Genomic DNA, 27,213 nt, shown 5'->3' on the forward strand with positions numbered 1-27,213 from the left:
TTCATGTCATTGTGTAAACTTGCTTAAAATAACATTTCGTCAAAATTAAAAGTGACCGTGAAAATCAACATATCGTGGGTATACTGGCAAAAAACGTTAACTCGAAAATATGCAATTTTGACTAATGAGACAGTTTTATACAGTTTTCAACTTTCTTTAAACTAGCTAAATGCAGTAAGTAGTTTGAAATGTCATATTAACGTGGTTTTTAAAGTAAATTACATTTTAAGTTTATTAGCGGGTTTATTACTCAGGCTAAAAGCTTAAAATTATTCAATCAGGGGTTATAGAGTTAACTTTACTAAAAATTATTTGATTTTTTTACCGAACGCCGAATATTACGAAAAATGATAATTTTGTTACACATATGATTTGATTTGATTTGTGACAATTAAATGGATTATTTTGTTCCAGGGTGTTACCAAACCATTCAAAGACACCATCAAAACCACCATAGGAGATTGCCATGCAATGGGACAAATACCCATGACGTACATACGACAGGTAATTATTTTAAACGTATACATACTTATGTATATAAAAGGTAAATCGTACACTAAGATATGTTTGTCCGTGTCCATAATGTAGTGGTAAGAGCGCTAGGCTACCATGCTGGAAGTCCCGAGTTCGATTCACAAGAGCGTCAAAATAAATATTAGTGATTTTTCAGTCAAAATATTTATTTAATATCACCCTACAGTACCTGCAGCGCAAGGCTTTCCTTCGCGTATTAAACGAACAAGATAATATTGCTTCTTTACGATGCAGTACCCTATGCACCAATGGGTGCAGATAAGGGTTAGAAGAAAAAAAAGAAGAACATATGTTACCTACTTAAATGTATATTTATATATAGCAGTCAGTGAAAGTCATTTCATTACGCAGGTTCCGTAAATTGCAACATTATTTACTATTATTCCAAATAGGTATTGTTGCAATTTCTTAGTTCATGATTTTTAGTCAGCTATTAACATTTTTAATGTCTATGAGCCTATGAAAATCTATGGTTAAGACAGAAAAGAGCAATGGATAGTACTATTTTTTTACGTGACTGTTTTTATTTGACCGGTTTTCCACTAGGGATTTTTTTTGTATTCCATCCAGAATTCAGTGAAAATTGTAAGCCTTTCATATGAATTATCTTTTAGCAAATTAAAATACTGTTAAATATAATTTTTACATACCTTTGAAAATCTTTAAATGTCATTATCTAAATCATATTTTAGGTTCTTTCTTTGGTGTCATATCCTGAGCTGCTTCTTAACGACCATCGTTTTCCTGAAGATATGAAAGAAAAGGCCAGAACAATTCTTGGAGGATGCAAGTGAGTTTTATAATTATCTTGAATAATGAAACGTTTTACTTATGAATACCATGATGTGGATAACGAAAAACATATCGTCGTCAGACAGGAGAAAGTGACCAAGTACATTTTTTACAAAAACGTGATTATTGACTATTTGATATCTTACTAGCTTAATATTGCCCTGAAAAAACCCTTTGTTTTAATTACGTGACTCTGAAATCTATGTACGGCTTATACAATACCGCTTATCATGTCCCTACTCAGACTTTATAAGTTTCATAGCCTATGCCTACTTGTGAGTGGATTTACTCTTTATGTTTAAAGTTACTATAATTTCATGTAATTCATGAGCGAAAATTCTAGGCAAAAACACTCGCTATCTCGCTAGAGGCATGAGTTTATACATTTAATTGATTCTAAGTTAGCACAGAAGTTACTTAGGTGTATGATTTTAATTCTTGATTTTTACTCAGGTAGTGAATTTACTTATGTGTTCTTATATATCTATGTGCATACTTACGAGTACATTACTTTACCCCTAGGAATACTACATGCTTAACTTATCATTACACTTTAAATTCCAAAGCGATTTTAAACTTGGAAGTATAATATATTGACTTGTTAAAAATTACTAACTGTATTGATGTTTATTTTCTTGCCAAGCAAAAGTGATTTAAATGGCCCTCCTGAACATTTATGGTTTTGTTAGTTGGTCACTTTCTCCTGAACGACTACGATATACGGATTACACTCGACACAAAACCATTGAAAATGTGCCAAGCGTTTGATCACGAGGAGTCGTAGGGGGAAGCGGGGCCGTACAGAAAGTCCTCTACTTACGTGAATTCGTACTTACACGATTTAAAAAAATTGTGAGAAATTAAAATAACAAATCTTTCCGCGTTTCCATTTTCAAAAAGAAACATTTTTTAAAAAGAACTCACAAAGTCTTTGAAGGCTTGTCTGTAGGTAGGATAAATAATAAAAATACTAATGCAATCCACGATAATGACCAAAAATAGAGGAATATAAATAGTAAATCAGTAGTTTGAAGTTAAATATAAGTATGTATTTAAAGTACATTTATAATAATGATGTACCTACGTATCTGATTAATATCTTCAAAAAATAATGTGTAATTAAATATATGCATGTAGATCTATCTTGTTTTCACGTATGTACTATATCCTTTGAAACTAGCGCATATTTTTTTTACATAAATTGTATACATGTATTTAAAAGAACAATAATGAAACATATTTTTTTTAATTCGCAGAGACCCACCAAGCCAGGTGGCTTGGTGTGTCTTGTCGGTGTAGTTCTTTTTACATGTCGCTCACTCCTTTCAAGAACGTCATAAATAAAAAAAACTCGATTTTTCAGGAGAACGTTTTTAAAGTTTAAAAATATTATACAATGTATTAAAAATAAATATCAAGCCACTTACTGAACTTTATACTGTGCAACAGATCTTTTTAAGTAAAACCTGAAGGTTTTTTCTCCATTTGAAAAATATTTAGTTTATTTTTAATAATAATTAAACAATACCTTTTCTTCAAAATGCAAAAATAACATTTTCTGCCCTGTAACGGGTAAATATTATGTTAAAAATATGCCCCTTCTGCTGGGATATAGCAAATTTTCTGGGCATTCCGAAAACATGCACAACTGAAAATTTATGAATTTTGATTTATGACGTTCTTGAAAGGAGTGAGCGATGTGCTTTTTTATTGTTTTTATCCATTTTAACGAAAAATACACACAAAAAAAAAGAAAGAAAAAATTAAAAGATATAAACTATTACATACCATCTAACAAAATCTAAAAAAAATCTCTGAAAAAAATTTTTTTTTCGACTTACGAAAACCTTTGGAACGAATTAATCACGTAAGTAGAGGACTTACTGTATACTGTTTCAGTCACTCCTAGTCGTAATAATCTATGCGTCAGACAAAGTCAGACAATATTGGAGACAAAGAGCACCAACAATTTTCACCGTTCATCCGCCTCCGTGGTGTAATGGTTGGCGTGTTTGGCTACCGTGCTGGAGGTCCCGGGTTTGATTCCCAGGGGGGGTGAAAATAAATATTTGTGATTTTACAATCTATTTATTTAATATTACCCTGGACTGGTCACTGAAGCGCAAGAGTTTTACCTTGCCTTCTTGCAATTAACGATCAAGATAACACTGCGTATTGACGTATTGATCGTATTGACGATGTAGTGCCCTATGCACCATTGGGCGCGGATAAGGGTTAGAAAAAACTTTTATAAAACTCTTTTAATACCATACAATATGACTCCAAATTTGTTTTCCAAAACGTCCAATTTGATTTGTTAAACTTCCAATTTGTTATGTAAAGTGTCCAATTTGGACTGTAAAACCTCCAATTTGAATTGAAAAACCTGTACTAATCTATTGGTTGGTTGGATTAAATTGCTTCTTAGCAGTAAACCTAATTGATGCGAAAAATAATATTTTTCAATAAAATAAATAAAATATAAAAAAAACACTAACAAAAACCCTTATCCGCACCCGATGGTGCATAGGACACTGCATCATATAAACGCAGTGTTATCTTGATCATTAACACATGAAGGAAAAGAGGTCAGCCCTCCGCTTCAGATACCAGTCCAGGATAATATCGAATAAATATTAGAATAAAAAAATCACTTATATTTATTTGACCCCCCCCCCGGAAATCAAACCCGGGACCTCCAGTACGGTAGCCCAGAATGCTGACCATTATACTACGGAGGCGGACGAAATAATATATATTTTTAAAACTGTCTTTGTATTTTCACTCCAGAGGCGGGTCCATCGGTTCATACTCGGATTCTTTCGGTGTGGAGGTTATTAGAAGACACGTTGCAGAATACATCACTAACCGAGACGGCATTCCGAGCCACTGGGAAAATATCATCCTGACTTCTGGTGCTTCTGAAGCCATCAAATCAGTTCTCAATCTCCTCGTTTGTGAGATTGATGGAAAGGTTCCAGGTAAGAATTTAATCTAATTTAAGCTAAAGAAAATATGATAACGGTATATATCTTCTTCTTCCTGGCTACATCCCGACTTATCATCTTTGTGTCTACAAAGACACTAAGACGATAAGGTTTTGTGTCTTTGAAGACGCAAGACTGCTGGGGTCAGCTCTCCTCTTCCTCAGGTTGTAGGTCCTTCTGTCATGGACAACGTCATTTAGGCCATGTCTTCGAACCATGTTCTCTTTGCAGCATCCCTGAATTTTTTGGTCTTCTTCTAAATATCTTTCCAGGAAGATCTATTCTATAGCCTGCTTTACGACATGCTCAGGTATATTTTTTTTGTAGCTAATACTTATAACAACTCTATATTTTGTCCGCCTCCGTGGTGTAATGGTCAGCGTGTTTAGCCACCGTGCTGGAGGTCCCGGGTTCAATTCCCAGGGGGGGTGAAAATAAATATTAGTGATTTTACACTGTAATATTTATTTAATATTACCCTGGACTGGTTCCTGAGCGCAAGAGTGATCACCTTGCCTTCATGCAAGTAATGATTAAGATAACACTGCGTCAATTCGATGCAGTGCCCTATGCACCATAAGGTGCGGGTAAGGGTTATAAGTATGTAATATTTTTTTGGAACTTGAATTTTTACTGGTAAAAGCCCTCTGGGCGTTTGTATGAATAAATAAATAAATAAATAATACCTTAAAATGGTGACGTTATCCCATTACAGTACAAGTTAGTATATGCATTCATTATTTTTTCCCATTATTTCAGGTTGTCTCATTCCAATTCCTCAATACCCACTGTATTCCTCTACATTAGCGGAGTTTGGTATAGCTCAGGTTGGATATTATCTGAATGAATCAGATAATTGGAGTCTGGAGATTTCAGAGTTGGAGCGATCTGTCACCGAGGCCAGAAAAACTTGCAATCCAAGGGCTATTGTCATCATCAACCCCGGAAATCCAACTGGGCAGGTAATACAATTAGAAGATGTAATAGTGTTTGGCTGAATTAGCCATTTCCCAAAACTGCAAGAGTATAATTGTATTGTTCTTTTTTTAAGGTGTTGACGAGGCAAAATATAGAAAACATCATCAAGTTTGCTTATAAAGAAAGGCTGTTTTTGCTTGCTGATGAGGTGTATCAGGGTAATGTTTATGCGGAAGGATCGCAGTTTTATTCCTTCAAAAAGGTAGGTAAAGAATATCATATATGATTTTGAGAAATAAAAAGACTTTGTTTTTATTTCTCAAAATAATATGTCAATATGATCCAAAGTTAATGCTTTCAATATTCAAAACAAAGAATAACATATTCGTAAAACGGAATAAGGATTTTCACTCTCAAAACTAAACCTGTAAGAAAATTGCTTTGATGCATAAATTAATTTGATAAAAACTGTAAAGGGTAAAATTTTAGTGCATCAAAGTGACATTTATTAAGAAAATATATTCAACTATTGAGATTGTACATATTTTTAAGTTGTCAAATTATTTTGTAAATAAAAATTGAAAGAAAAGAGGTTTCAGAACTTGAGTTTTTGGTCAAACACCCAATCATTTTTCTTCCCTACCCTAAATAAGTAGAGTTACTTACTTACCTGATCTCGCTCCTACTCAAAAGACCTTTCTATAAAGTTCTCTAAAAATTAATTATTTCCTAAATCATTCAACAGGTTCTGACTGAATTGGGACCCCCCTACTCCACTCTGGAGCTCGCCAGCTTTATGTCAGGATCCAAGGGCTACATGGGCGAGTGTGGTCTACGTTCAGGATACGTGGAACTTGTCAACGTCTGTCCACAAGTTAAAGCAACACTTCTCAAAGCTGTTTCTGCCATGCTCTGTCCAAATGTCATCGGCCAAGTTGTTATGGATTGCGCGGTAATTATTTTATTTTCTTTTTCATACCTTTTTATTTGATTGAATACATTATTTTATGTGTGACCTGTGAAAAAGTGTAGACCATGTGGTTCTCATGTACTGTATGGTTTAAAAAAGTAGATAGCTCTACAGATACACACATATAAATGATCTTTTTTACATCATTACCTATTTTTTATTTGATTCCTAATAGGTGGCCCCACCTAAGAAAGGAAGTCCATCATATGAGCTGTTTGCTAAAGAAAAGGCTAAGATTCTTGGATCCTTGGCATTCCGAGCTAAGATGGTCACTGATGCATTCAATACTTTTGAAGGCATTCATTGTAATCCCGTTCAGGTATGTATTTCTTGCATATTTTTAACACACGCCATGTAATAAATCAAACTGCTTACATCTTAGATAAGTTCTTTATTAAAATATCTGTTTCCGAGATTGCGTTATAGAACTATGTTAGATAAGTACAATACATATTTATTTAAGAAAAAATATTTGCTTATCATGAACATTAAAATAGACTTTTGTAAAATGTTATACTATTTTTTTCAGTAGGTAATTAATGGGAAAAATACTTATTTGATTTTGTCACTCCCCATAGAAGTTTTTTTTTTTAATATCATAATTGTAAATATTTCATTGACAATTTGTGATTGGTGTGTAGTTTTTGGTCTTAGATTTTTCAAAATTGTTTTAGGGTGCCCTTTACGCTTTCCCTCAAATTACACTGCCTCCAAAGGCTATTGAAGCTGCCAAAAAGAAAGGGATGCCAGCGGATACGTTCTATGCCTTTGAATTACTCGAAAAAACTGGTTTGTTTATTTATTATACTAGTTATTATATTATTAATTTAAGGAATAGTATATATGTTAAGAAGAATTTGAATAGATGTATCATCTATCATTTCATCAATCCTAACATGTTATTTGTTGGAAATGCTTAAAAGCGTCTTTAACACACTGTTGGTAGAGCGGGAGACGCTTATAAGCGTTTTATTAGCTTCCTTATGGTACAGCGCGAGAGGCCAAAAAACATTGTACAGATCGGAGTTGGGTTTGCGGTTACTTGTGATTAGTATATGACCTTAATTAGTACACTAATTAAGGTCGGTGTTGATGAAAAAACCGCACACCAGTCTCAGGAATGGCCACTGAATTACTGGATAACAGGATTAAATTATCCAGCCTCTGGAATGGCTTTTCAGTTACTGAATAAAAGGACCGAGCTATCCAGTTTCTGGAATGGCCACTCAACTACCGGGCAAAATAATTAAATCATGGAGTCTCTGGAACGGCCACTTAGTTGCATGTTTTTATAGGTGTCTGTATAGTATCTGGCAGCGGATTTGGACAGAAGGAAGGGACATTCCATTTCAGAACCACCATCTTACCACAAACAGAAAAACTTCAAGAAATGCTGCAGAGATTTTCTAAATTCCACAAGGAGTTCATGAATGATTTTGGCACAAAATCTGCATTGTGATAAAACTGGTAAAATAAATAACACAAATTAAACAAATCGTAGTAATTTTATTTATATCATTAAATGGAAAACATAGACAATTTGTTCCCTCATTCATTTAAAATATTAAAGGACATTCTACCTGTACCTGTACAACTTCTTTTGATTTGATCATTTAACGATTGTAAACATGAGCTCAGTTTCTTGCCGGAGCGATAACATAATGATTATAGGCATATGTTTTATTACAAAATAATATATTCATCGCAAGACTTGCGAAGAGGATTTTAAATTAATAATTCATTTTAGATACTACTTTTCTGCATATTATACAAAATATTGAATTGACTGAATTGTTTGAGCTATTAAAATGGTTTTATTTCAAAATTAGTTCAATAAAAAACGTAACAGAATACAATTGATTTACAATTGATGTAATAAAACAGTTTACGTATTATAAAATGTCTTTTTACTTTTCACTAACAAGTTTTCTAAGTTAAAATGTTGGTCATTTCCGTAAGTACATTTTGCGTTTGAATGGTTTGATAATGCAGAAAGTGTATTACCTATTTTTTCATCTTCTTTAAAATGAATATATTTATCAACTTTATTATTAAAAATATACACTAAAGAATTATACATAAAAAACAGTATTCTATTTAAACTAAAGAAACTGTAATATTGACAATTTAAATACAATACTTACATCTAAACACTTTATTTATGAATATTGGTATTTTAATTGGACGGTGTCACATGATATATTAATTTCATATTTTTACAGGTAGTCATCTAATAATATTTCATGGCATACGAGATACATTTAGCATTCGCTAAAAATAAAAGATAAATCACATTGTCCTTTAAATAAACATTTGTGTATAATATAATGAAACTTTATAGAGGAATGACTCGTTTAAGGAATGCCTGAATTAAAAATACTAACTTATATTCATTTGAAGTGCAAAACATAGACAAAGGACAAAGCGGTCAAAACTATAAGAGATTTTGATGTTGGAATGTAAAAATCACACAATTATTTAGAAATAAAGCATTCAGTAGAAATTCTACTAGATCCACTTCGATTAGCCTCCAAAGAGACTTATCTTGTGGACATCTTTATTAAAAGCATATTTACAACTTACTATACACCTTAATCCCGATTAAAAAAATATTTATCTCTCTTTAAAAAATTAGCAACATTGATGATATTGTATATTAATATTTCTCTTCCCCATTGCTCTGATAAAAATCCACGCATTCTACTCTTTTATTCCATCACATTTCTTTATTTACACTTATAAAACAGATTCGCAATATATTAAACCTACATACATAACATTTAAATAAAACTATAGACGTATGGCAATCTATTTAAGCCTTTTTCATATGTAATAGATCAAAACCACAAATATAGAAACTACAGTATTGTAATTACTCCATTGTTTATGAACTACCGGTCTACGGTCTACGTCAGTTGAATTCTGTCGTATAATAATAAATCATTATTTACTTCGATTCGCTTACTCATCATTGCGCAAACAGAAATATAACTTTCATAAACAAATATAGTATATTCTTAATAACTTGCAATAAACAATATTTAAATATCGCAACAGAAACTACGACTTAATTACACATTCAAATATCCGCTTACATTTGCAGAACTTTAAAAATACCTTTGCCGAAGGGATATTCAAAATATTACAAAAGGACATTAGTTAATTCGACAAACATTTTCTTTTACTCTGTTGTACAGTTAACTGAAGCACAAATTTTAGGAATTCGGTATTATATCCTTTACGAAATTTCATATTTTGGTCAATATTTTGTATTCATCAGAAATTTAAAACCTTATCAGAGTCATGTTAATAAAATAGAACCTCTTAAATATACATTTAAAGATATTTAATAACAATATTTATCTATGTATTTGAAAAATAAATGACTTTCTAATTAAATTACAAAAATTAATTCAATAAATGAGGTTATAATGGGCATTTACTTGATTTTCAAATATTTATTTTATTATTCAATCATTATCCTGGTTCATTTATTTAAGCTTTTTTACTCAACTTTCTGTTGAAATATGAATAAAAATGTGCAGACTGTCTTTTATAATTATAACTTACACCCGAAAATATTCAAGTTGAAAGCTATTCCAATAAAAAAATAATGATTTAGTTTAAAATGTCTTTCAATAACAAATTCACTACCGAGAATCAACACCAGGTCTAGGATATACATTATTCTGGTCACTTTCAAGTAATCGTTCCATTGCTGCCAAAAAACATTGTCTCAAAAATGGATTCTTACATAACAGTGAGTTTATATAAGATGAATTAGAGCCATAATAGGTCAATGTGTTAATCCATTTACTTTATATCTTTCCATTATTCAATTGATTTGAAGTAAAAATTAATAATAGTCTAGAACACTCTTACGGGGTGAAAAGCCATAAAATAATAACATAAATTACAATGGACTTCTTGATAGAAGAATGATTTCCAAGTTGTAGAATGTAAAAAAAATGTATAAGGATTGTTGATCTAATATTTTCTGTCAGTAATAAAACGAAATATTGTTTACATTTCAATTGTCAACTTGGGTAGAAAAAACTGCCAAAAGTCACGGTCAATGACAGCGCGTAGCACTAATAATGTCACATTTGCACTCTACCAAAACACGGCGTAACCTTTACTGGAGAGGTTGTTGCACAGAGAGTTGATGTTGGGCACGTTGGAGACACTGATTCTCCAGACGGGGCCCGGGGGGGCGGAGCGCTAGCAGTCCCGGTCCTCCTGCACGAGCGACTGCGTGTCCTTGCCCGTGTCGTGGTGCGTGGGGTCCAGCTGGCGCTGCTTGGCCCCCGGCGCCGCCCGCGTCTCTGTGGAGCTCGGAGACAAGATGGCCGACTCCACCTTGTCCTTTGACACCTCCGACGGGACTTCGTAGATGCCTGAAATGGAGAAATTAAATTAGTGTTATCCTGTAAAAAATCTGATATGAATAATCTTGATTGTGATCTTTAAATGCTAGGATTTAGAACCATACAATAAGGTTTATGGTTGAATTTTTGATCTATGTATAAATGTATACAAATGATCAGAATGACCCACCTACCAGGGAACGTGGGCAGCATACATTGAACAATATCTCATCCAACCTTGACAACATTTGATGATGACAACATGACAGATTTTTAAAATTATACCACCCATCAGCTATTGTAGCAGAGAATGAGCTGGCGTAAAAATCAGTCATTAAAAAAAATCATAATTTGAAGATGATTGCTTCTAAAACCCTTATTTAAAATAATAGATTGAACTAATTGCTGTTTCGAGATATTAAATAAATAATTTATATTTATTTTAACATTTTGTCAAGAAATAAATTACACACATGAAACGAGCCCAATTAAAACAGAATTAATTTTTTATCAAATTACATTTAACGAAAGGTATTCAACAATAATGTACTCGTATTTATACATCATTAAAAAATTAATGCAATATGGATGTTTAATAATGGGTTGAATGGTGAATATTACACAAGTGTATAAAGTGATCGCTAAAGCCAAACAAATGCTCAGTCGCAAGCCCTAGGACACTCAAACTTCCATCTTCTTTTGTATAAATGATAGATCGTAATTATACTCAGACAGTCTGCCGCCCGACCTACCCGACAGTATACTAATCACAAGTAGCTGCAAATCCAATTATGATCTATAAAATGTTTTTTTAACATCAAAAGTAAGGAAATAGAACGCTTATAAGCGTCTCCCGCTCTCTACCAACAGTACATAAAATACGATTTTAAGCGTTTCCCGCAAATAATTTGTTTAGACACCTATGATATATATATTTTTAAAAATAGTTACAAATACCTTATAAGCTTTAAGGCACACAGGAATTGTAATAGAAATAACACAAATAATAAAATGGAATAAGTATTTCGAAATACGAAACATAACAAAATGGAATAAGTATTTTGACAAATGTAAAATTAGAATAAATTTACTTACCCATAACGCCAGATCCATTTCCACCTTGCACCGCATCATACATCGGGTTACTGAAGTCTCTGTTCTTTCCCACTCTCTCCAGGCTGTAAGCCATGTCAATGGGCTCGCCTACCGGATTGGCCTGGGGCAAAGCGCCTCCCGCGAACGGGGCCCCCCCGAACTCTACATTGGACCCCTGTCGGAAGGAAACGCTTTGCGACGATGCCAAACTGCCGAGTCCAGCTCCCTTGACACTACAAATAGTATAATTACAAATTTTAATCAGTTTAATACAATAAACATTGCAAATGGTTGACATATTTTGGATGGCTGAAGAGCCGTAAGTTATTAGAAGCATATATGAAGTCAGGTGGGATCAATGCAGAAAATAAACGCATGGCCTTTGTCTAAGTAAGTTGAAACTAATAGTCGGTTTGTCTGTCTCTGTAGTGTAGTAGTTGGCGCATTTTGATTCCCAGGGGAACTACGTGCAGGACTGATTACCTTGCATTTATGTAATAAAAAATCAAAATAACACTGTATCGATTCGATGCAATACCCTATGCTCCATTAGGTATATAAGGGTTAGAAGATGATAATTAGTAGATAATGTATTGATAATTAATTATGTACTGTGCCATGAGATTGATCAATATATCTAGGAGTTCCAAAAATTTGAAAAGTGTAACCACACTTCTTGGGTCAATCATGGGTAGAATGGTAAATGTTGGAAGTGATCACTTAACCAGCCTATGAAAGGGTCTAAGACATTCATGTTCTTCTTCATCTATGTTGAGATTTCAAAATATAAAAATAGCTCCTAATTGAGTAAGTATTTGGACACACTCAAAATGTTGTGCATCTTCACAGAATGAATTAATGTTCAAATATTTAGGATAAATTACTGTGTGACTCTTACAATGGTCGTTTCTTGATGACAAAGCAAGCTGCTACTATAGGATAAATTACTGTGTGACTCTTACAATGGTCGTTTCTTAATGACGAAGCAAGCCGCTACCGCCAAGAGCACCAGTAGGATGAGGACTATGGGGACCACAATGGCGGTCGTCTTGGAAGAGGAGCCGGCCTCGGAGCCCGCCGCGCCCGGCACGCCGAGCTCGCAGTGCGTCCCCTCCACGCCCGGCGGGCAGAAGCAGCTCAGCCCGGAGCCGTCCGCAGACGAGGACTCCTCCGACTCCTCCATGCATATGCCGCCGTTCTGGCAGAGACAGATTCTCGGGGCTGGCCTGGGTCGTTCGGCAGCTGCAACGAAAGATTGAATTGTTTTTGGTGTTCCAAAACAGCAAATCTATTCTATTAACCCATTGCACCACTAGCATAGATGACATTATTTGTTCATACAACACATATTTAATTTTGACACATTTAAAAAAAAAATACAATAACATTTAAGACACACACAAACTAAAAATGGTAAAACTTTAAAATGATTAAGGATGTCCGCCTCCGTAGTGTAATGGTCAGCATGCTAGGCTACCGTTCTGGAGGTCCCGGGTTCGATTCCCAAGGGGGGTAAAAATAAATATATAATATAATATTGAATAAATATTACAGTGATTTTTTCACTCAAATATTTATTCAATATTACCATGGACTGGTAGCTGAAGCGGAGGGCTGATCACCCTTCCTTCGTGTGTAAAACGATCATGATAACACTGCGTTTATAAGACACAGTGCCCTATGCACCATTGGGGTGCGGATAAGGGTTTTATTATATTATTATTTATTAAAACTTTAAAATGATTAAGGAAACACTTGTTTTTATACCACTTGAGTTTTACTAAAGACTACTAGTTTCGGAAGCTAAACTTCCATCGTCAGGTATGAATAATAACTAAATTATAAAATCAAAAATTGTTCTATAAATAAGGAGAAGGGTAAGTTAGGGGGAGGGGGTTAGTCAATTGGATTTCAAACCCCGCCCACTCCTTTTATCATACGAGTATATAAGCTGTTTTGATTAAAACGTTTTACCTTAGTGCATGTTTAACCTCGGCTCGTAACGCATGTCTGTGGTGAAAACTTTAGTGCATGTTGGTCTTCAGGTCGACCAAAAATCGCATGTGTTAAACATTTTGTGTAGTTTTAAGTGTGTAAATGGTGCTATGGTGGTGAAGGGTGGTATTGTTTGCATGCTGTAATAGTGATTGTCCTGACGAAGAGATGGGTACGTCTCGAAACCGGTGGACATAAAAATCTCGTTGAGTGGTTATATACTAATATAACTAAGATTTTTGTAAAAAAATAAATAAGTCAAAATGACTAACCACAAGGTAAATGCTTTAAATATTGATAATATTGAGAATAAAATATATGTACTTATTTATGTAAATTTTATTAATAAAATTATTGTCATTCAGTTTTAATTTAAAAAAATTAATTCCAAGACAAACCGGCGAATTGCCGGCTTTGTGAGTCACTGACATATCGACCCTGGTCGGCGATTCGCCGGCTTTGTGTTGCAATGGGTTGAATCCAATAATTAAAAATAAATCTTTCTTAGAATTATTTTACATATTATGGCTGGAAAATTGTGTAGTAAAATAAGTTACATATCACAAATAATAAAAAAAACTGTGTAAATGTAAACCGGGAATTAAAAAAACTTACTGATTCGGGGATTTTTATTTAGAACTAATTAATAAAGCTTGCAACACCGATACCGAATTAGAGTTGTACTAAAAAGGTTTATTATAACTACACCCAAAAAATTGTAGTGTCAAATTGTGGCAGTGTGGTGTTTAATGGTGGTTATGTAGTGTTTTATTATCGATTGTACTAACCTACTTTACCAAGATAACATATTTCTACATCGAACACAACAATCGAAATATGTGTACCATATATAAAACGTAGCACTACACATTATGTGAACTTTTCAACACAATAAACGTACAACATTTTGAGTGTGTCCAAATACTTGTTCACAAAATCTGGATTATCTCCAATTACAGGAGTTATTTTCATATTATTTTTTGACATCTCATCAAAGATGAAGAAGAATATGGAAGTCTGGGCAAATGCCCAGACTTCCATATGACGGTCGTCAGCCCCGTAAATACGGGGCTGACGACCGTCATAGGCTGGTTTAAGTGATCACTTTACACACGTGTAACATTCACCAATTCTACCCATTATTGACAACCACACTACTCAAATTCTTGGAATTTCACATACTAATATAAGAGTTTCAGCTTAATAAAAAGCTTCTTTACATCTCACCAATAGATGTCTCTAGTGAAGTTCTAGTGATTCAAGAACAAGGTTTCTAAATTAGTTCATATATATAGAACATCCAAGAATTTGAGTAGTGTGGTTGTCAATAATGGGTAGAATTGGTGAATGTTACACGTGTGTAAAGTGATCACTTAAACCAGCCTATGACGGTCGTCAGCCCCGTAAATGCCCAGACTTCCATATTCTTTTTCATCTTTGATGAGATGTCAAAAAATAATACAATAAACGTAGTTTTGATCAAAATGTGTAAGGTATATACATATATAGAATGTGGCGCTACATTGTAGCACTACACACTTGTCACTAGATGTTGAGCTATTTAAAAATTACACAGCTAAAACAGGGGGCAATTGTACTGTGATTAGAATATCATACTTGCATAAATTTTAAGGGTGAAACAGTCACACAAATTTGTGTTTTTAAAAGCCCATGAGTAAAAAAATTACTAATGGCTAGTGTTGCAGTCAGAATTACCAAGTTACGTCACTGTTCCAATCTGTGGTGCACTTGGATAATTGTTAGAACATATCAATCATCTGTTATTTAATAACAGAGTTTCATCAGGAAATATTAATGTCACAAGTGAATAATAACAAAATAACATACCAGCATCGCAAACCACCTCCTGAGTGGTGCGTCTGGGCAGCAGGGGCTGCTGGGAGCCATCCGGACAGGCGCAGCGACGCCCACCGGGGACCAGCAGACAGAGGTGTGAGCAAGGGGACCTGGCACACGGATCCACCAGCGAAGTGTTGTACCGGAGACGATGGTATACTGAAAATATTATCATTCAATTAGACATGCAGCAATACCAAATTACAAAGCGATATCTAACCTTAAACTTATCAACCGCCTAATACTTTTGAACGAGACACGCTCGCGCGCTAAATGTGTTCCAATTACTTTTTTAACAATGAATTAGTACAAAATATTGTAGACGTAATTGTTAATTAAATATGCTTAAATTGTTATATTTTATTTAAAAAACATTAAAAAAAACGTGTTTGATGTTTTTTAAACACTTTTTATAAAACAACCCTAGCATTAAGTGGTTAATCAAAAGAGTAAAATCATCAAAACACTTGGGACAGGTACTGTTACCTGTACATTCATCTTTTCTCTAACTGTGGGATAGATTATAATACTTATTTAATAGATATAACTACGCATATATATGAAATTAGCTAGACAAAGCTGAAAATTCGGATACGGTCATTCAATTAGTAAAGCAAGAAATTTTCCTTTCATGTGATGATTTTTGACTCTTAATTTTGAGTATTTTTGGCCTTTAATTGCCAAGTATTAATGTGGTTGTGCTCAGCACGATGCGATTATTTTTCAGCAAAAATTGCCGTATCTTAGAATCATAATAACCCCAAAAAATGCCTCTGCATATTTAAATATTTAAACACAGAAATTTTGTATGGTCGGTGATGCCAGTACAGAACCGTAAGACATGTTGTACAGTTATGGCAGCTACAAGTTAATAATAAATTTATATTTGTAAGAAAAAAATGAATATCATTCAAATAATACAAACCTTTAACGCCTGATGGATTGACGAGATCTTTAGCAACAATAACAGGTACTCCTCTACCAAACTTATCCTGTTTCACCAGCTCTCCTGAATCTCGTGTAACCCAAAACAGAGACGATTCAAATACATCTAAAGATATAGGGTGTTTCAGCGCTTCGCCTCTTATTATTATCTTTCTATTAGTACCGTCTTGTTTCATGGTTTCGATAGTGTTTAGTTTCGTATCCACCCAGTAAATAATGTGATCCATGGCGTGATCTATCGTCAAACCGGCGGGGTGTCTGATTCCTTCGGTAACTAGTGGTCTTCTCTTTGAACCGTCCATCCAGGATACCTCGATTTTAGGAGCAGATCCTGAATCTGACCAGAACATTCTACCCATTTGGGGGTCAAGAGCCAGAGATGTCGGGCTTTCAATGCCAACAGACACGACTGCCCTTCTGTACCTGCCGTCTGTTCGGGCCACCATAACTCTACCTCGAGGTTTGGATCCTGTTCTGTCTGTTTCAGTCCAGTATAGATTATCAGCGACCCAATCGACAGCGAGCGCGGTAGGTTTAGAATTTCCTTTCATATTCAGGTCTTGCGCAAAGCCGGTCTTTACATCTCCATTTTGAGCATTGACCATGTAGGAACGTTTGATGGTTTTGTCGTAACTATCAGCCCAGAACACTATTTCTGACTGAGGATCGTAGTCAATGGCTTCGATGCGTTTTTCAGATGTGATAACGTCCAATTCCTTATTCTTGTGTACTTCGAATGCTCTTATTTCGGGTCCATTAGCAAACAGCAATGTTACATTGTCATCGTTTGCCTTGCATACCCCAGACATGGCATCGGAGAGCATAAAACCTGGCCGACAATCACAGCTGTAAGTTCCATTCAGATTGTGACATATTTGCGAGCAATGGTGGATACCGGTCGTACATTCATCAACATCCTTGCATTTTTTCCTGTTTTCTGCCGAAATTATATAGCCAGAGTAACAGTCACAAATGTAACCTCCATCTGTGAGATTGGTGCAGTGATGTTCGCAACCACCTACAAATACAGAATCGATTATTTGACAAACTAGAAAGTTTATCAGAACACAAGAATTAATTAAAGTTTTTTTTTTGTAATTCTCACCTCTATCAGCAAGTCCACATGTTTTAGAACGATGACATCCCAATTCGTCAGAGCTATCGCCGCAATCATCAGCGAAATCACAAACTTGAGTTTTATCCACGCAGTGTTTGTTGGCACATTGATATTGGCTGAAAGGATCGCACGGTTTAGTACGGGCGGCGCATAATGTCATATTGTTTTCATCAGATCCATCCCCGCAGTTGTCCACGCCATCGCAAACTTGGTATCTGCAAAATAAAACATTTTAATAATGTTTTCAATTCAATATTGAAGGAATTCAATAGAAAAAAATTTGAAAAAAAGTTACCTCGGGACGCATCTATGATTGGCACATTGGAATCTTCTAAGAGTATCACAGTTCAAATTGGCACAAAGAGTTGGCGCTTCATCAGAATTATCACCGCAGTCATCTGTTCCGTCACACAAATCCGATTGAGACACGCACAAGTTATTTTGACACTGGAATCTGAAACAATACATATTTATTTAGTAGTGGATTTACTTTAGTAAGGCATATAAAATGGTTTAAGATTATTTATGTTTGTACATACCTGCTTTCAGGACAATATCTTCCACCGGGGTAGCGCGGAGGGCAACCGACTTCATCGGATAAATCTCGGCAATCTCTGTCCCCATCGCAACGGAAGTATGCGGCTATGCAATGTCCAGATTTACATTGGAAGGTACCATTTTTACATTGGAAGCCTCCACAGTCAATTTCATCACTATTATCCCCACAATCATCTTCGTGATCACATCTCCAACGTGAGGATACACACTTTCCATTGTTGCAGCTAAATTCGGACTCTGAGCAATCTCTGTACTTCCCTTTGCATTGGGCATCGGCTTCGTCGCTTCCATCTCCACAGTCATCGGCAAAGTCACACATCCACTGCTTGGGAATACACCTATTATTATTGCATTGGAAGTCAGTCTCGGGGCTGCATTTTGGACAGTTTGCGGCCAACTCGTCGGAACTGTCGCGACAATCATCTTTACCGTCGCAGAACAGCCATTTTGGAATGCATCTATAGTTGGATTGTCCGGGGCACCTCTGCCACCCGGTGGTGCAATTCTTTTGTCTGCACATGTATGCGGGTTCGTCGGAATCATCGCCGCAATCATTATCAAAGTCGCACATCCACAGGCGAGGAATACAGCGACCATTTTTACAGCTGAACTCCGTATCCGGATCGCATGGTCTATTATGACACATTTGGGGATCTTCATCGCTACCGTCTTTACAGTCGGCATCTCCGTCACATTTCCAACTGTCGAGAATACATCTGCCGCTAGATTTGCATTTGAATTCTAAAACTGGGCACTCGTGCTGACATTGAAGTTCATCGGAATTGTCTCCGCAGTCGTCAGTTCCGTCGCAAATGGTCGCTGAAGGGGTGCAGTTGGTATTCTTACACTGGAAGGTACCAGCTCGGCAATGTCTCGCCGGGCAAGTGTCCGGTTCGTCGGATCCATCCTTGCAGTCTTTCTCGCCATCGCACTTCCAGAACCAAGGAATACATTTTTCGTCACTTCCTCCGCACCTGTGCTGTCCGGTTGTGCAGTTGGCTATACATGTTTTCATGTTTCTAGCGAGGTAGAATTGATTAGGACAGGCACATTTGTACGTGGTGGCGCCTTCTTCACCGTAACCTTCGATATTCAGGTAGCTTGACTCATGGGGAGGAGCGATGAGACATAAGTGAGAACAGCCACCATTGTTAGTACCGCACGGGTTGGGATATGGTAATTGACGAAGAGGGTGGTTGATGTGAATGTCGTAAGGCCTGTGAGTTGTATTTCGTAAAACTTGCAGATTTTTTCCCGTATATTTGTTAGCTTTGCTTATGGCCTTCAGATTCCAATCAGTCCAGTAAAGATAATCATCAAATACGGAAAGAGCGAACACATGCGGAACACTCGGGCCAGAGAGAACGATATGTCGGTGTCGCCCTTCAAGATCGGCATATGCGATATAGTCTAAATGTGCATCCGCCCAATAAATTCTATCCGTGAAATAGTCGAGCGTCAACGCATTTGGCCACGCGATATCATCCTCCCATGTCAGAATTCTGGTGAAGTTAGATCCGTCCATGCCCATTTTGGCGATGTACGCTTGGAGATGCCAGGATGTGAAGTACAAGTAACCTGTTCCGGGATGGACAACGAGCGCTCTGGGGTCGGCTATTCCAGTCTTGAGAGATTTTCGCTTCGTTCCATCGAGTTCGGACACATCGAGATTTCTGGAATGTCTGTCTAGCCAATACAATTTTCTCCCTATCCAATCTATCGATATGCCTTCCAAGCCGTGAGAGTCGTGTCTAATAACCGGTTCCTTTTCAGTATTATTTACATAATCGGAACGATATATTGTTTTTGCAGTAACATCGCAGAAATACATTTTGTTTTCTTGATTGTCAAAGTCCAAAGCCACAACATTCATGAGATCTTGGTGCATCAAATTATACACTTTGGCGTCGATAGACATGTTTCTTACATAATACTTATTCGTGAAGACAATCCACGGTTGCGTAGCGTCGATTCTTTTGCAAGTGTGTTCATCGGCTTGCCTTTCATAATATTTGTCATTACATTTGCAATAGTATCCTCCCGGAGTGTTTGAGCAATACTGGGAACAAACTCCCGGTATTTCCAGACATTCGTCGATATCCGCACACGCTTTTCCGTCGGCGAGCAATTTGTAGCCTTGGTTGCAATCACAGTAGTAACTGGTCAATGTATCGACACATTTATGTCCGCACTGATGTATTTCTACCTTGGCACATTCATCCACATTACAGTGTAGAGGTTCATCAGATTCGTCGGTACAATCGGCGACTTTGTTGCAAACGAATCGATAATCGATACATTGTCCGTTTGTACATTGGAATTGGCCTGTTGGACAAGTTGAATTTTCTTTTTTACAATCAACTTCATCGGAACGATCTCCGCAGTCATCTTCTCCGTCGCATCTGTACTGGTTTCTTATACACTTGAAATTCTGGCAGGTGAATTCCTGCGTCGAGCAAGTCTTATACCTGGAGTTACACTGCTTTCCTTCATCCGACCCGTCTCCGCAGTCATTATCGTGGTCGCATAACCAACCCTTGTTAATGCACCTACCATTGGTGCAAGTGAACTGATCTTCCTGGCAGGGCTGAGGAGTAGCGCAATGATGCAGGGTTGCATTTTCATCAGCACCATCGACACAATCTGGATCCCCGTCACACAACCATTTCTTGGGAATGCATTGAGCTCTACCCCATGCCTTGTTTTCTTCGCACGTGAACTCTGTTTCTGCGTCGCATTTACGTTCATTGCATTGATGTCGATCATCTTCGTCACTATTATCCAAGCAATCATTGTCGCCGTCGCAAATATAGATTCTGGGAATGCAGTTTCCATTATCGCAGGTGAACAAGTTACCAAAGCATGTTCTGCCTTCGGATCTGCAGTATTCTGGTGGCTCGTCCGAACCGTCACCGCAGTCGTCATCACCGTCGCAGTACCAAGTGGCAGGGATGCAGCGATGATTGGGGCACCTGAAGCTGTTCTGAGGACAAGTTCTCTGAGAACAGTGTAGCGGATCTTCGTCCGAATTATCTCCGCAATCGTTATCCCCATCACAAAGCCAATATGGCTCTACGCATATGTTTGTCTTCTCGCATTTATGATGATTTGGCGGGCATGTGGTGTTACGCGGACATCTTTCGTGAGTTTCATCCGAAGTAATATCATCTTTGCAATCGTTGACACCATTACAAACTTGGCTCTGCGGAATACATCTGTAGTTGGCGCAGGTGAATTCCCCATTAGCGCACGGCGGGTAAACGCATCCTTCTTCATCGGAACCATCTTTGCAGTCGTTTTCATGATCACATTTCCAAGATTTGAATATACAGCGACCATTTGCGCATCTGAATTCATTAGGAGAGCAGGAGTGGAATGTGCAGTATTTTGGATCTTCATCCGATTTGTCTCCACAGTCGTCATCTCCATCACAAGCCCACATTCTGCTAATGCATTTTCCGTTAGCGCAATAAAATTTACTAGCGTCGCATGTAAGATTTCTCGAGACACACATTCTACCCTCATTCACCAGTTTGGTATTATCATCGCACCTACATTCGGCTGTGTTGTTAGGGCCAGGATGACAGCTCTGCGCGCACCCTCCGTTGTTCTGCTTGCACGGATTGTGCGTACAGAGTTGTCGGCTCGTACTGTATATATGAATATCCCTCGGCGAGTCCTCAAGACGTTTTACCATTTCTATCATATTTGCGCCGGTATGTTTTTCGGCTCTGTAAACTCCTCTTAATTGCAGATCTGTCCAGTAAATATAGTTTCTGAAGACGGTGATAGCGAACGGATAAATAGTCGCTGAGATAAGAACTTCTCTATCTTTGCCGTCGAGGGTAGATCTTTCAATTTTTTCCCTGACAGCATCGGTCCAATAAAGCATTCGTTCCTCATAATCAATAGTCAAGCCGCTCGGCTGCGACAGGTCCTTGTCGATGATGGCTCTTTTCAATGATCCGGCCATAGTTGTTTTAAATATCTTTCCAGAGGTACCGAAGCGGCCCCAATCCGTAAAGTAAAGGGTACCATTGCAAGGATCTAATACAATTGCCCTGGGTCTTTCTACGCGGGCAATCATAACAAGTTCCGTACCATCCAAGTTCATTGCGTATATAGAATTGTTTGAGCTATCCGTCCAGTACAATTTATGCTGTGTCCAATCGTAAGCTATTCCTTCTGGATTAATGCCTTTGTTAATGATATTTTTAATATTGGTTCCATCGGGAGCATTAGCGGGTGTCCACCCGATTCTTGCCCAAGGCCTTATTTGAGTAAAGAATAATTTGTTGTCTGCAAAATCGAAGTCGATTCCTACTACATTTGATAAATTACCAACTGGCTTGAATGGAACTCCGGTAGATTTAGGATCGAGGTTTATTCCTCTGATTTCTGTACGAGTTGCAAAAACAAGGAATTCATTGACTGTGTCACATTTCTTAGGGTCTGTTGCTGAAGGGCGACCGGTTGCGCAGTCGCATTTCAGGGATAAACTACTCTGCGTGTAATCGGGCGGGTAACTGAAGCAGAGTTGGTCACAACCTCCGTTTCCTAATTTTCTGCACGGGTTATTATCATCCATAGGCTGGTTTGTCTGATCGAATATGACTATATCTCTCAGTTTCTGCAGATTAGTTCTGACTTTTTCCGGAAGTGTAGTATTGCCGGGTAATTTGGATGCCTTATAAACCGTTTGAAGATTTCTGTCTACCCAATAGACATCGCCCATATGGACAGCGATTCCCATCGGATTTGGTAGGTTTCGCCTTATGACTTGCCTGTTTCCGCCACTGTATGATATTTTTTGGATCATATCGAGTTTTGAATCTACCCAGTAAACATCGTGAGTTAACATGTCGACTGTTAAATCTCTGGGGTTGGATATACCCGAAGTCACTACGGGAGTCCAATTTGACCCGTCCAAGTAAGCTTTACCAATTCTCGGGTACTGGCCATAGTCAATCCAGTATAGTAATCTCTTGAGCGGGTTCACGGCCATTTCTCTCGGAGCGTCGGTGGTGGTTTTGACAATAACCTTCCTGTTAGATCCATCGAGCCAACAGATTTCTACATAATTTTCATGCGGGAAAACATTGGTGAAGTAGAGATTTCCAGAAACCCAATCGATAGTCAAGCCTCTGATCCCGTTGCTACCAATTCCCTCCTTAATGATATGTTGTAGTTCGGTACCGTTCGGACGTACTCTGAAGATTCCATTCCATTGTCCTCGATTGAACTCGACCCAATAAATCCAGTTTTCTATGAAATGCACGTCGACATGCAGAATATGGTGTCCCTGTCCGGTAATTGGCAACATGGCTTCGGAGCTATCCTTCAAGCTGTAGCCTCTGGTCATGTCTAGTTGAGAAACTACAGCGAAAGATTTGTATGGCACACAATTGACATCATTCTCCTTCTTGTAGCCGATAGAACACACGCACACCCGGGAACCGGCGTCGCTCGGAATGCAAATATGTTCACATCCTCCATTATTTTGCAGACAAGGATGATTGATCATTTTTCGTTTTTGGAAGATTGTCATGAATTTCAAGTCATTTTCATTATCAATAATGTTTTTGATGTTGTCACCATTTGGCAAGTCAGCCTTGATTATCTTTTCGAATGTGGGGTCGAGAATGTACAGTCTGTAATCTAAAACGGCTAGTGATTTAGGATATCCAATATCATTTCCTTCCGTCAGAAGAGTCCGTCTATTCAATCCTTCTGTGGTGATGACCACGACTTCCGCTGGATAGTGTGTACTGAAGTAGATGAGTTTCTTCTCAATATCAATAGTGATGGCCTCTGGTCTATCAATGTTGTTTACCAAAACTATCGGTTTGGAACCATCCATGTTAACTCTACCAATCTTGGCTGGGACTCCAAATCCACCTTCGTCAACCCAATAAAGTTTACTGAAAAAAAAAATTATATGAAGTTAATTATAAAGTTATTTTTTAAAGTGGAGAAGTTTTCTCTTACTCCTTACATTAATTAGTCAAGGTTATATAATATGTATTGGATACAGTAGTAATAAAAATCAACATACCCATCAGTTGGATCTAAGCAAATGCCTTTAGGTCTGGCCACTGAAGTAGTGTTTCCATCGTTTGCTAGAATAATGCTACGGTGTTTCACTTTTCCGTCAACTCTCACAACTTCTATGTTGCTAGCAATTCTGTTTCCAAGATAGATATTCCTTCCCAACCAATCAAACGCAAGCGTAGATGGAGCGCCAACAATTCCAGTGTCAGAAGTTAGGAATTCTGTTTTGTTTCCACCTCCGTATGGAGTTGAATACAGTGTGCAGTTTTCATCATCCTCGTTATCTTCAGTTGTCGATTGCAGCCAGTAAAGTTGGTGAGCTTGTCTATCATAGTCGAGTTGAGATCCTCCGTGTAATCCTACCACCGGTGCTAACAGTCCAGCTCTTCCGTTTCCATCTAGAGAAACATCCACAATTTGAGATCCCCTCAACACCATCAGGTACGGTATCTCCTCTTCCGTACACCGTCCGTCACTTTGTAATCTGAATCCGGGCTTGCAGATACAAGTATATCCGGGAGTCGGATTAGGGCTGAGCAAACAGAGATGTTGGCACACGGATTTAGCGCACGGTGATGTATAAAGGGGCTGCAGAGATGGATGATGCACATGAATCGAGAGCGGTTGAGAAATCAAGTGAGACACCACCGTTTGGTTGTTTCCTTTGAACTTATGAGCAGATAAAACTCTGTTGAGTTGTCTGTCTGTCCAATACAATGTCTCTTCGAATAATGTTAACGAATGTGGGTGCAACAGATAGTGACTGCTAGCCAGAACTTGCTGTCTACCTGTACCATTATAATAGCAGAAATCTATAAAATCTAGTTTTGAATCGGCAAAGTAGACCCTTTGCGTCGCAGTATCCAAGGTTAATCCATTTGGCCAGTATATCTTAGTATTGATGATGACCCCTCTCTGTGTTCCGTCCATTCCGACACGTTCGATTCTAGGGTTCTCACCCCAGTCAGTCCAGAAAAGCCATCTCGCATCGGGAGCTGGATCTAAGCACATGCCCCTCGGTTGAGTTATATTTCCATTCAAAAGTGTCGTTCTCGCAGAACCATCCTCTTTGGCAACTTCGATGGTATTCAATTTGCTATCGAGCCAATAAAGATTCCCTCCGATCCAATCGTACGCCAATCCTTCCACAAGGTCTAATCCAGTAGATACGACAACTTGAGATTCGCTTCCTCTGTCTAGTCGAGATATCTTTTTAAGCTTCATGTCTGACCAGAAAATGGTTCCGGTGTGCATATTTGAAGCGGTAGCCACAACATTTTCTACAATTATAGGAACTCTCTCGAGACCTTGCTCTTTAAGATCGGCTACGAGAATGGAATGTCTATTGGATATGATGAGGAAAGCTGAAGAATGGTTAAGCGCTTTGCAAGAATGCTTGTCAGCTCCCAATATGTATCCGTCGACACAGCTACACATATACGATCCCTTTGTATTGGTACACGATTGGGAACAGAGTCCAGGTGGAATACATTCGTCGATATCTTGGCAAGTATACCCGTCAGCTTGTAACTCTTCTCCAGAAGGACAAACACACAAAGCGCCCGATGGGGTTTGTTTGCAAGTATTTGAGCATAACCCACTCTGGTGACTACATTCAGCTAGATCACAGCCTTCCCCTGTAAGAAAAAAATCATAAATAACATCATATTATATCGCAAATTCCAAAACCTGATATCAAAAATATGATTCAATTTACCTTCATCAGCACCATTAGGGCAGTCGGGTTTGCCATCACAGACTTGCGTAAGGTTGACGCACCGATTAGTAACATTAGGACATCTCCATTGCCCGACATCACACCTGAAGGGAGGCGGTACGCAAGCGTGAATGTAACTCTCGTCAGAATTGTCACCGCAATCATCTTTTCCATCACAAATATACGCTTTGAAGACGCAGTTGGTGTTGTTACATTTATAGAAGTTTGGAGCGCAGTCGATTTGACCGCAAGATGAAGGCTCATCAGAGTGATCGTCACAATCCGGAGTACCTAAAAGTGAGAAGAAAAAAAATCATAAAATATCATGTAATGTAATGATTCCGTTGACAAAATCAAATAATGAGATTCTTACCGTCACAATGCCATGTTCGAGGTATGCAAATTCCTGAAGATATACATTGGAATTGTTTTTCTGTATTGCATTTATCTGGGGCAATGGAGGGGCAACCCAACTCGTCACTTCCATCATTGCAGTCGGGAATGCCATCGCACTTATAGGTTTCCTGTATACACTGCCGCAAGTCTGCGCATTTGAACTGATTGGGAAGACACGTAATGGGAGGACAATCCACTTCATCTTGTTTATCAAAGCAATCGTCATCACCATCACATACCCAGGATTGAGGAATGCAGTGGCCTGTGCGAGGACACGTGAACTAAAACAAAAGATTACTCATATAGATGTTTTTCTACATTTCATAATTAGTTTTCTTTCTTAACCTGTTAACCGGGCGGTTTGGTCCAATTATGCAACTTGTAACGGACGCGAATACTGATATACTCCGTGTCTTAAATTCATGTCGAGACATGTATGGATGACTAATACCTTTGTTGTTCGATAAATATACGTCCATATACATATATAATATAATAAACATGTATTTCAAGGACGTATTCATATGTCCTTCCCGTACCCGATATTGTTTGCGTTGGATGTATTTATGCGTCCCGCCCAGTCAACAGGTTAAATAAATGATGGCACATACCTGGAAATAAGCGCATGTTTTTTCTGCACAAAAGTCACCTTCATCAGAACCATCACCGCAATCGTTCTCAGAGTCACACTTCCAAGTATTGGGAACACATCTGCCGTTCTCGCACTGGAATTGTGAAGCTCCGCAAGTTACGTTGACACAGCCAGTCTCGTCGGAGAAATCACCGCAGTCATTTTCGGAGTCACATTTGAAGTTCATCGGTATGCAGCGTGACGATTTACACTGGAACTCATTAGAACTGCATGTTGGCTCTGGAAAAATTAAAGAAATTAGTGGAATAAAAATATATTTTAA

At 37.6% G+C, this 27,213-nt stretch overlaps 2 protein-coding genes across 5 annotated transcripts in view; one reads left to right on the top strand and one right to left on the bottom strand.

The window, feature by feature from the left end:
• The window catches only part of LOC148312246 (alanine aminotransferase 2-like), a 31,516-nt gene extending 23,415 nt beyond the window's left edge, over positions 1-8,101 (top strand). For all 4 annotated transcript variants that reach the window (XM_088277605.1, XM_088277603.1, XM_088277604.1 and 1 more), the window contains exons 2-10: positions 415-504; positions 1,227-1,324; positions 4,117-4,307; positions 5,073-5,275; positions 5,365-5,493; positions 5,977-6,183; positions 6,377-6,520; positions 6,876-6,990; positions 7,497-8,101. In XM_088277605.1, the coding sequence (XP_088133731.1) occupies positions 472-504; positions 1,227-1,324; positions 4,117-4,307; positions 5,073-5,275; positions 5,365-5,493; positions 5,977-6,183; positions 6,377-6,520; positions 6,876-6,990; positions 7,497-7,660 (1,284 nt within the window). In that variant the 5' untranslated portion in view covers positions 415-471 and the 3' untranslated portion in view covers positions 7,661-8,101. The remainder of the gene's footprint in view (positions 1-414; positions 505-1,226; positions 1,325-4,116; positions 4,308-5,072; positions 5,276-5,364; positions 5,494-5,976; positions 6,184-6,376; positions 6,521-6,875; positions 6,991-7,496) is intronic.
• An 821-nt stretch (positions 8,102-8,922) lies between these two features.
• mgl (low-density lipoprotein receptor-related protein megalin) overlaps positions 8,923-27,213 on the bottom strand; it is a 63,247-nt gene continuing 44,956 nt past the window's right edge. The window contains exons 9-20 of the mRNA XM_088277596.1: positions 26,911-27,170; positions 26,277-26,580; positions 25,904-26,194; positions 24,191-25,823; positions 18,117-24,056; positions 17,873-18,031; positions 17,566-17,792; positions 16,441-17,478; positions 15,507-15,674; positions 12,626-12,905; positions 11,664-11,896; positions 8,923-10,598 (exon numbers count right to left, since the gene is read on the bottom strand). Of these exons, the coding sequence (XP_088133722.1) occupies positions 10,423-10,598; positions 11,664-11,896; positions 12,626-12,905; positions 15,507-15,674; positions 16,441-17,478; positions 17,566-17,792; positions 17,873-18,031; positions 18,117-24,056; positions 24,191-25,823; positions 25,904-26,194; positions 26,277-26,580; positions 26,911-27,170 (10,709 nt within the window). The 3' untranslated portion in view covers positions 8,923-10,422. The remainder of the gene's footprint in view (positions 10,599-11,663; positions 11,897-12,625; positions 12,906-15,506; positions 15,675-16,440; positions 17,479-17,565; positions 17,793-17,872; positions 18,032-18,116; positions 24,057-24,190; positions 25,824-25,903; positions 26,195-26,276; positions 26,581-26,910; positions 27,171-27,213) is intronic.

This window comes from Brachycentrus maculatus, unplaced genomic scaffold (genome assembly GCF_059751285.1).
Source record: "Brachycentrus maculatus isolate JH-2025_06_01 unplaced genomic scaffold, ASM5975128v1 h1tg000047l, whole genome shotgun sequence".
NCBI classification, from domain to species: domain Eukaryota; kingdom Metazoa; phylum Arthropoda; class Insecta; order Trichoptera; family Brachycentridae; genus Brachycentrus; species Brachycentrus maculatus.